The sequence below is a fragment of the Mus pahari genome, chromosome 3 (genome assembly GCF_900095145.1).
Source record: "Mus pahari chromosome 3, PAHARI_EIJ_v1.1, whole genome shotgun sequence".
Lineage (NCBI taxonomy): Eukaryota > Metazoa > Chordata > Mammalia > Rodentia > Muridae > Mus > Mus pahari.
Window position 1 is genome coordinate 146470356 of NC_034592.1, and position 11114 is coordinate 146481469.

At 49.1% G+C, this 11114-nt stretch overlaps 1 protein-coding gene across 1 annotated transcript in view; it reads right to left on the reverse strand.

The window, feature by feature from the left end:
* Wfdc5 (WAP four-disulfide core domain 5) overlaps positions 1-10506 on the reverse strand; it is a 12660-nt gene extending 2154 nt beyond the window's left edge. Inside the window, exons 1-3 of the mRNA XM_021192811.1 lie at positions 10422-10506; positions 6390-6530; positions 6095-6300 (exon numbers count right to left, since the gene is read on the reverse strand). Of these exons, the coding sequence (XP_021048470.1) occupies positions 6095-6300; positions 6390-6530; positions 10422-10506 (432 nt within the window). The remainder of the gene's footprint in view (positions 1-6094; positions 6301-6389; positions 6531-10421) is intronic.
* Positions 10507-11114: the final 608 nt, after the last annotated feature.

Consider the following 11114-nt stretch of genomic DNA (forward strand, 5'->3'; position numbering starts at 1 on the left):
CAGATGGTTGTGAGCCACCATGTGGTTGCTGGGAATTGGACTCAGGACCTTTGGAAGAGCAGTTGGTGCTTTTAACCACTGAGCCATCTCTCCAGCCCCCTGTTTTTTCTTTTAAAAGATTTGTTTATTTATTCATTTAATGCATATGAGTACACTGTAGTTGTCTTCAGGCGCACCAGAAGAGGGCAATGGATCCCATTACAGATGGTTGTGACCCACCATGTGGTTGCTGGAAATTGAACTCAGGGCCTCTGAAAGAACAGTCAGTACTCTTAACCTCTGAGCCATCTCTCTAGCCCTCAACTGTTTTTTTTTTTTTCTAATAGCAGCATTAAAAATATCAAAAGAGGGCTGGAGAGATAGCTCAGAAATTAAGAGCACTGGCTGCTCTTCCAGAGAACCTAGGTTCAATTTTCAGCACCCACATGACAGCTCACAACTGTCTATAACTATAGTCCCATGGGAGCCGATGCCATCTTCTGATGTACAGGTAAGCATGCAGACAAAATACCCATACACATAAACAACTATCTTTTGAAAAAGGAAACAGATGAGTTTTTTTAAAATAATGTCTTTTACTTAGCCTAATAGATCCCGGATATAATTTTAACATGATATCAATAAAGAAATTAACAGTGGGATATTTTCTGTTGTTCACTTTTGGACTAAGTCTTCAAAAAGCACTATACTCATTTTGTTGTTGTTTGCAGTGTTACAAGTTACCATAACTTCAGCAGCTTCTAACCTTATGTGTTATCTTATCATTTCGGTAGGACAGAAGTCTGAGTGGCATAGTTAGACTCTGTATTTATTCATGTGTGTGTGCACACATGTGTGTACATATGTGTGTTAGTATATATATGTGTGTTTATGCTATTAGTGTGTTAGTGTATGTGTGTTAATATATGTGTATTAGAACATGTGAGTGTGTGTACTTGATTATGCTATTATACACGTGTATGTATATGTGTTAGCATAAGTGTATGCTTGAATGTATGTGACCTACTGATTTGCCTCAAGGGTAGACTGTGTGAAGTTATGACTTCTGCTGGCTTTCATGAAGTTACCATACTGGAAGGGCAAGGAACCGAGGGTAACTTCTGGCCACTGCCAGCTGAGTAGTTCCTTCACCCTCCTGAGATGAAATGCTGCCAGCAAATGCTTGCCAGCAGAGCCTTCTCTAGCTGAGGCTCAGATAAGACTTCCACCCAGGCAGACATGTGACTGCAGCCTCCGGAAACACGGGGCCTGTACTAGGTTTCTTAACTCAGGAACCTAATAAGTGTGTATTGATTACTCCACTTCATTTGTGGCAAATTGTTACCCAGAAATAGATATGTCTTTGCCACTGGATTCTTGTGTGACCTTGAGCCACACGTCTCGTCTTGGCCTTTTCTCCTCCTTATGTGCAAAAATGGGAAGAGCATCTCCTTCCAGATTTCAGAGTGGGTTAGCACATGCTTGCCATTCCCACAAATAACTTTCCCTGCCTTTTCCTTTCTCAGGCTAAGTCAGCTGCAGGAACAGAAATGGATTCCCCGTGGCTTCACTAGAGAGAAGGACCTGTCTTTTGCAGCAGACCCAGCTGCCCAGGAGCAGTACCGAAGGTCAGCTCCTTTGGACTCCTTCCTCCACTCTCTGGTGGGGCCCTCATCCCAGGAGTGAGGGATGCGGATGCTCTGTGCACAGCCGCTTGAAGATCCATTATCCTTTCGTGCACACTGGCTGCTGGGATGTTTTACCTTTGGACAAGCTGCAGTCTGTGTTTGTTAAACCCTCCCAAGGCTGCTGAAGCCTTGTGTGGCTACCAAGGGGAGAGCCAAAGTGTAAGAGCATCACTTATTTCTGCAGTTACCCTGTGGGCTTGGCCTACGGCTACATTCACATGAGCCTCTTCTCTTTCACACACACACACACACACACACACACACACACACACACACACACACACACACACACACACACACACACACACACACACACACACACACACACACACTCACGGCACCCCGGGAAACACTTTAAAATCAGCACCATCAAATGAATCTTTGTGACAAGATTCTTCCTGGGGGAATCCAACCAAGATATTTCTCGAGGTTGTAAGTGTAGCAGCCACTGTTTGGGAACTGCGAAGGGTTCATGGGAAAGAGCAAAAAGGGCTGACTTTGTCTTATTAGTGAGGTTGACAGCGGCTTCCTACGAAAGCCTGCCCAGTGGACTGATTTCTACTTCTGATTGGCCCAACTTGAGCTACATGGACATCTTCCGCTGAAAGGAAGCCAAGAGCAGGGGAAATTAAGTCAATTTACTTTTGCAAAATCATTATAGAATGTTATTAAGATACACAGATATACAGTTATAGCTGAACTAACATTTCCTGTTTCTGCCTCTGTGTTGCCCTGGGAAATATGTAGAATTCCGTAAGTATTCCAGTGGCTAGCTGAGCGACATGGACAGTATTTCTAACTGGAAGACACTACTGCTGCAAAGGAGGGAGGGAGGGCACATTCTCATTCCTGCTAAAACTCAGGGCTTGAGCTTCCAGGGTGAATTAGGCCTCTCCTGGCCTCCAGTAGCCTCCCAGGCCTTTGCAGACTGGTGTATATTGTGTCGATGCTAGCTGGACCGTTGTCTCATCCACTGGAGTATGTGAGGAACTATTGAACGAATAAGGAAGGAAAGAAAGCAAGATTGGCCTTAGTGAAGGAACAAAGTTCTTGGCATGCAGGGGTTTGGTGGCTGAGAACTGAGGAGACACTGCATCGACAAGGCTAGTCTTCAGGGAGCAGATGGTGAGTGGGCCAGGAACTGGAGTAGAGGAACTGTATGGAGATTCCCCCTATAGTTAGAAAAGCCACAGCCTGTGATTCAGCACCTCCTGGCGCTCCAGGGAACATAGCTCAGAGTCTGGATCCCCCCCAGAGAGCCGAGGGACTGCTGGTCTCCACATTTTAATTGGTTTATATGAGAGCTTCCTTTTTTTGAGTCTCTGAGTTTTCATTCTCCTCTCCCTCAAGGATGAAACCCAGGGCAATCAGATGTGAACCAACAGGATCCTGATGTCTACGACTGAGCTTGTTCACACAAATTTCTTGGAGCTGTCCGTGCCTCTTTTTTCATCCATGGACACTGTTGTTAAGGGTGGATGGACTCTTCTAAAACCTACTGTAATTACTTAATAGGAATGTAGAGAATTGGGTTGCAACTGTCACAGGCTGGTCCTAGCTCTACTATGTGACTCCTTTGACTGTCTAACCTCTGTGGACTGCAGTTCTCTTAATCTGTGAAACAGGACCCAGTAGGGCTATGATCCGTCAGTGGGATTTGTCCATATGAATGGAAGGACTCGGGGGGGGGGTGGGGTGGTCCAGGGTGGGGACTCTGTAGTGTTTAGCTCTTGTCTGGATTCATTGTTATCTAAGGAAGAGTACGCCATTGTTAAGTTCTGGCTACTTCCCAGCTAAGAGCTGGAGCAAGTTTCTGTCTAAAAGCTGCTGCTTCTCCATTGCTAAATGGGAGCACCAGGTTCTCCTTCTGCAGGTGGCAGAGTAAATGCTGTGACAGTGTTTTAAAGTGGGCAGCATAGGGGAGGCACTTTCTCCAGACTAACAGTTTCTAGCAGGCCTTTGCTGTGTCACCAACAGCCCCATATCCCCGTGACTTCCTACCACAAGTATTAAGTGCCCCGTGGGACTTGGCTGAGATAGCTCAGCTTTAGGCCCTTGGCTTCTGGGTGAGCTCTTTTTTTGTGGCAGAGGCTGGAAGCTTCCAGAAGAATGGTATCTTGTGGCTGTTAGTTCTACCCAAACAGGCTCCCAGCCAGGCTCCAGATTAGCAGGGGTGCTGTCTTAGCTTCTCTTTCTGCTGCTGTGACTAAAAACTCTGACAAAGGCAATGAAAGGGAGAAAGGGTTCATTTTAGTTCACAGTTCAAGATACAGTCCTTTATGGCAGGGAGGTCAAGGCAGCTGGTTACAGTATGTTTGCATTCAGAAGGGAGTGATGGATACATGCATGCATGCATGCACACATGCTGTGCTCAGCTCAGAAGGGAGTAATGGATGGTGCACACATGCCATGTTCAGCTCACTTGCATCATTTTGTCCAGTTCAGGATCCAATACCTAGGGAAGGGTCATACCCACAATCAAAGTGGTTCTTCCTACATCTGTTAGCATATCAGGATAATGTCCAGACACTTGTTTTTCAGGTGATTCTAGGCTCTGCCAAGTTGGCAATTTATAAACTACAAGTGGGACAGGCACTAACTAGTGAGTCTGTGGACAAGAAGGGACATGATGGGCAGGGACTATGATCCCCTACATCATCTGTGTTGACGTGATGGGTGGAGAAACCAAGGCCCAGAAGGAGGCTCAGAAATATCCAGGAGCTCACAGATTCCGTGACACCAGAAAGCTTTCTTTTCCCTACGTGTCACCTTGGAGCCATGTTGTTGGCAACTGTTACTATGAGCTAACAGTTTGGGCATTTGAATCTAGTGAGAAGGGTTGTAGCAGCCAGGAAGTGGTACTCTCTCCATCTTCCAGGCTGCAAAGGGAAATGGTGAAGGACTCGCCTGGGTTACACCACAAGGCCACGGGAACAGGACAGAAGGGACACAATTCCTAAGTTCGCCTCCATAGTAGCCTGCCCCAAGTCTATCAGACAAAAGAGCACTTTATCAAAGAAAGGGGTGGAGGTGCCTCCTTTCTCAGCTGTCTGGGTCCAAGGAAGGGACGGACCCTTGCTCTCAGTCCTCTCAAGAAACCCTTGTTTGGCCCTGGCTGTAGGCTGGGCCACTGAGAAATCAAGGCAAGTGAGACACAGCCCAGTAGTGGAGACAGATGTATTCTACGACATCCCAACTGCTGGAGCCCCGTTTCCTGAATATGGGACAATCCAAATGGGCTTAGCACTTGGCTACAACATGAAGCAGCATCGACTCCCTGGGCCAGAGGCACTGTTTTTTCTCCTGACTCTGCCAGAAAGCTGTCTCAGTCAGCATCCTGAATCTCTTGACATCTCTTTAACCCTTGTTAATCTCCATTTATTAAAACAGAATCAGGCTCTGCCTTGGCGGGTGGCCCTATTAGCTAGAGTTTAATGGTATTACTTAAATCAAGCACGAATGAACTCAATGGAATTACTGTTTTCATTACACTTGGCTTCGAAGTTCCGTGCTTGTCTCTGGCCATTGATCTTGCAGATCTTATTTACCTTAGTGACACCAAACCTCCTCTGCCCTCCCCTCCCCTCCCCTACACCATCCCTTGGAAATGAATTGTTAACATCTAAAAGTGAGCCGTTTAAATGAAGACGTTAAGTAAGTAGATGTACAGAGGTACTTCACAAAACTTTACACATTACAGGGTGGCTCTGCAGGGATGACAGGGACTGAGGCAGCATGTGTGAATGGACTGATGTTTGGAAAATTCTTGCTGGACCCACGTTTTTTGGGGGAGGATAGTCTGAAGGTGGGTTCAGGGCTTGGGAGAGAAGGGGCTTCCTGGCTTGGCATTTTAAGTGGAGGAAACAATGTACAGAGAGATATAAAACTGGTTCTGAGGTGGGATGGGACGCCCAGCATGACAGTGGTGTGGGATGCTGGATCCAAAGGATGAGCTATGCCTTTGATGTCTGGTGTGGACCTTGGCACTCAGAGAACGCAGGAGGCATGAGTTGTAAGGGAGCTGACAACAGACCAGTGCTTGTCAGAAGGTCACAACTGTCTCTGGAGAGATGATCTGGGTTGCAGGATCCCTAGCCCCCACATCATGATCTCTTTCTGGTGGGAACCACACCCGGGGTGCAGAGCCATAGATCCTAAGTCAGAATTAGCCTAAAGAAAAGGAAAAGAAAGGGTTAATCCCTAGTTTGTAACAGGACTCTGAGTCTGACTCCTCTATTTAGATCCTATCAATCCAACTCAGACAGATGTTAAGACAGCCCTCTCCAACCTCCTTCAGAAGGGCAAACTAATATCCAGGGTGGCAGAGCACACTCAGTAAGAGACCCGAGGAACCCAGTTTCTCTGCCTTGCTAATGGGACCCCTTGCACCCTTCTTCTCCAGCTCTGGCCATTCTGAGGGAAGGTACCCTGCTGAGATGATTGACCTGGAAGGACATCCCAGAGCTGGGCAGGAGGGAAGCAGAAATGGCACCTTTGCTGGGGTCTCGGCAGTCCCGGCCACAGGCGCTGGCACAGCACCGCTTCTTGCCTGAGCAGTCCGAGTCTTTGTTACACATGTGCTTTGTGGGACTGAGGCAGCGAAGTTGATCCACGGGGCATTTGCCCAGCTTTACTGCAATACAGGGGCTTGGATGAGTCTGGTTGTGCCCACCAGCCCTGGGCTTGAGGTTTGGGTGTTGGCACACTGGGGAGGGCACTTACCAGAGACACTAGGCATACACTGGAGGAAGCAGTCTCGGCGACAGCACTTCCAAGAAGAGGGACACTGTTTGTCATTCAAGCACTGATCAGGAATCTTCTGGCTGCAGAGCCCGTCGTCTGGTGGACAGCCCCCCAGTTTGTCTGTACGAGAAACCTCACGTCACTTAACCAGACACAGCTCAGGGTTGCGTTGGGAAGTGCAGGATCGAATATCTCAGTCTCTTGCTTGCCACCAGGATGGGTTTTATAGATTTTTTTTTTTTTTTTTTTTACTATTGAGGGCTAATTATGATACTCAGGTGGCATAATGGATAGGAAAAAATGAGATTAAAACCCTTAGTCTATGGAGATGAATCAGCCAAGATTAGGACCTGAGTTTGATCCTCAAGACCCATGTTAAACAAGCAAACAAACAAACAAACAAAACTAAACAAACAAACAGAAAAGGGGGGCAGGGTATGGCCCTCCAGCCTGGCCTACTAGATGAATTCAAGGTTAATGAGAAGCTGTCTCAACAAGGTGGTTGGCACCTGAGAAATGACACCCTAGATGGTTGTCCTCTGGGCTCTATGCCTCCACATCTGTATGTGCCCATGTGCTCCCGTAGACACATACCTACATGTATACACACACACACACACACACACACACACACATGTACACACACACACATGTACATGAACACAAATTCTCCACCTCAGACAAGATTGTGGCCGTCTGCCTCTGCCCACCGGTACCTCCCTGGTCTCATTCTCTAGAACTCCTGAGCTGCTGCTAGCCAGCTCTCTCTGCCAGGCACCCGTTTCCACTCTAGCCACTTGGTCAGTGTATTGATTTCAGTTGAAATGTCCCCTCTTCCTAAGGCCCTGCTTCTCTGAGCCCAGGGAGCTGGGTCAGCACTGGGGTGAGTGCCTAGAGCTGTCTGTAGCTCTCCCTGTGCTGGAGGCTGAGGTTCGTTACCTGCTTGCCCTGTTCATCATGAGTACAGCACAGTGCACGGCGCTAAGGGCATAATGGCTGTTGGAAAGAGAGAGATTTGTAGGGAGGCCCCGTGTTGCGTATGTGCTCTCTGCCTGCCGTGGTGACACTTCCACGCTGCTGGGCTCACCTCTGTTGGAAGTGGCGTAGCTCAGACTCAAGGATCAACCCTGTCTCTGAACCTTTCTCTGGAACAGCTCTGGAATGCTCTGACCTGCAGTTGGCCTAACCAGTCTTCTTGTTGAGACTTCATGCACAAGTTGGAAGTCTTCTAACGAGGCAGAGATTAAGGCCTGTAAAGGACAGTGACCAGCCTAGCCCACATGAGCCTGGGCTGGGCTGGGATTCTCTGGCTCTCTTTAATCTTCATGTTCTGCTTTGACTGCTTTGAGCTATAGGGATGGGGCTGGTCCTAGGACTTCAGCCCAATCTAGCAACACAGAGGCTTCAGTTGGATCCAGGATTATGAATGTAATCTCCTGGGGCCCTCTTCCAGAAGTTCTTCCTGATCTACCCACCACCAGCTCCCCCAGCCCAGTGAAAGCTCCCACTTCCTTGCTTAGCGTGCAGACAGCTCCATTTACCTCACGTCACAACCTTCTGTCCCTGACTGGGCACTGGTTGTGCACATAGTAGGTGGTCCTTTGCTCCTGCACTGTCTGCTTTAGTTCCTAAACTGGTGGTTGAAGTTGAACTGCTGCCCCCTGCTGGAACGTAAGCTGCTTAGCCTGGGAGGGAGCACAGGCACACATACGGAGGAATGTCTGGGGAGGAATGTGGGGTATTTGGGAGAGATGAAGGGTTCTGTGGAGGGTGCGGGCGACGGGGGAGACTCTCCACAGACCAGGATTTAATATCAAGCTCACATCGCAGTACCGAGGTGCTCAGGCCTTGGAGAGTGGGCCGAATGGAGCTGTCTGAATTCTAATCAAGGAAATTGAGTCTCTTTGTGTGTGTGTGTGTGTGTGTGTGTGTGTGTGTGTGTGTGTGTGTGTGTGTGTAGAGTGCGTGTGTGGGGAGTGCAGCATAGATTGCAGCACAGAGGAAGGAGAACTACTGCAGGAGGATCCCGAGGTTGGACTTCAAGGATTAGACTGATACGGAGCGGTCAGAAAGTTGGCATTTTAAGTAAGACAAACTGTCGGTGCCACAATGTGAAGACACAAAGTCTAGACTGGATAGAGAGGTGTGCAGGGCTCTGAGTGGTCACACTACCACGGTCACTCTCCTAACCTTCCCTCCACACCCAGGTTTCCTACTTGTGACACATTCTCTGTGACACACACACATACACACACACACACACACACACACACACACACCCCACAGCTAATGTGTAGACTCCATACCTGTGTGGCAGCCATGCATGGGCATGGTTAAACTGGTGAAGTCAGGCGCATGGGCACACCTCGCCCTGAATCCATACACAGCTCTCTAAGTGGAATCATTCAACTGCCAACACCCTGACATTTGAATGAGGAGCATGGGATCTTATAAACAGAAGTGGCTGAGCCTCCACTGGGACGAGCTAATGCTCTCCCTCCCTCAGCCCCGCTGCCTTCTGCCAGTGTCTGAAGTTCTACAGAGAGCCAGGCAGATGCCTCACGGGAGAGAAACCAGGAAAGGGTGGAATGACATGAACGGGTATTGGTAAGGATGTCACACCTGGCCAGGTAGAGCAGGCTTGGGCTCTGGTGGAGCCAGGTCTCGCCCTGGGTGTGATGTCAGGACTGTTCTCCTAGGACTCCTCAGTTGCTCCCCTGAATCACCACACATGCTACACCTACGGCCGTGTCTGACATTTATCCTTCAAAGCCCCATTTACTCCTGAGAGGAAAGCGTGGACCCCATTTCACAGGAGTGAGTTGCTGAAGGGAGCCTTCCCAACTCACAAGAACTGCTATCAGTTACCACGTTTGATCCTGTCTCGGTCTTCGGCACTGGCAGTTGGTTAAGCGGTATGCCTTGGTTTCCTTACCAGTAAAATGGGGGTAAAAACAGTGCTGACTCACAACACCGCAGTGAAAACCTGTGGGTGATGGCTACATGGGTTACAGTCCACACGAGGTCTGACCTTGGAACCTACTAGCACCCTTTCTTCCTCCGTGTGGGAGGGATCTCCAAGCCTCCTCCTCTGTGCCTCTGAGGAAGTCATAATCCAGGCTAAAGGGAATGGGCGCCATGTAAATCCTGCTACCTCCATCTACCTGCACCGCACAGGCTTACCCAGCCTTGGAGGATGGGTTCTGTCCCCATTTGTATACTTGTCCCCTAAAGCAGGGCTAACTCTCCAAAAGTGAATGTAGGTCAAAGCCCAGCAGCCTCAGAGGAGAATGGAGGGATGGCCTCGTCTTGACAGGGAGACATCTGTGGAAGAACCCCTAGGCCTCCCTCACCGTCGGCATACGAACCTGAGCCTCATCAGGGGTGGGAATGGACGGAAGCTGGAGAAAGGAACAAGAGAAGCAAAGGGGAAAGATTCTTCCCATCAGACCCCAGATCCCAGCAGCCATGCTCCTTACTTAGCTCCCAAGTCCCTACTACAACACCCATTGGTGGAATCACATGATGTTTTCCCCATACGGAGAGGCACAGTGACACATGCATCCTGTCCATAAGCTTGGGCACAATAACCATGTGTCTATAGAGGTCTGCTCAGACAGGAACGAAGGCACCTATGTTCAGCTGTGTGTCCCTAAAAACATTCGGGTGTGAATGTAGGCACAGGCAAGTTGACAGGGAAAGACCCAAGAACGAACAAGCCTGATGCAAAATGCAGGTTCCTGGGAGCACTGAGACAGACAGACAGACAGACAGACAGACAGACAGACAGACAGACAGACGGATGGACAGACGGATGGACACACACACACACTCTCTCTCTCTCTCTCTCNCTCTCTCTCTCTCTCTCTCTCTCTCTCTCTCTCTCTCTCTCACACACACACACACACACACACACACACACACCACTCATCACTGGCTCTCCCACAGCCCCCACTCTCCACAGAAAGGCAGAAGCCACCTGGCCGGAGCACAGGGACTCATGACACTCACCTCCCTTCTTTCTACACAAGGCAACAGGCAGCTGAGTCTCCAAAGCCAGGAGGACTACCAGGAGGAGGGAGCTCTGGACTCTCATGTTTCTCCCGTGGCACCCAATAAGCTCAGGGCTCAGAGGCCCCCAGACTAACACTTACAGCCTCAGAGATGCCAGAGCAGTTGAGTCAGCAGAAGAGGACTAGAGGGTAACCAGGGTGGCTTGTGCTTCCCGGATCTGGGTCCCTCCCACCCTCCCACCCCTGCCTGATGTCCTTAGGGCAAGGGGTGCTTGTGCAAGAGCGGGTAGCAGAGGTTCCGTGTGTTAGGGACTTGGATCTAGTTCTGTGTGAATCGCTGACTTGGCCTCTGAGTGCTGGGAAAGTCTTGCCTATCTTTGGGGCTCAGTCTTCTTATCTATATTGTGGGGCGAGGAAGAGGAGGGGTCATAATGAAAGCCACACAAAGAGACGTTTTCCTTTAAGGCAGTTTACTCACATGGCCGGCTCTGCCTGGGAATGTGAACCTCAGCCTCCACCCTCTGACTGACTACAGGTATCTGGAACATCTGGTAGAACCAGGCCAGTTTATTGTGCTCAGAGAATGAAGATGTACTAGGATATGACACTGACTTCTTCTTTTGTGAACATGCTTACTAAGAATAAAACTCTTCTCTTGATTTCCTTTGGCTACTACCCCTGTTAATCCCCA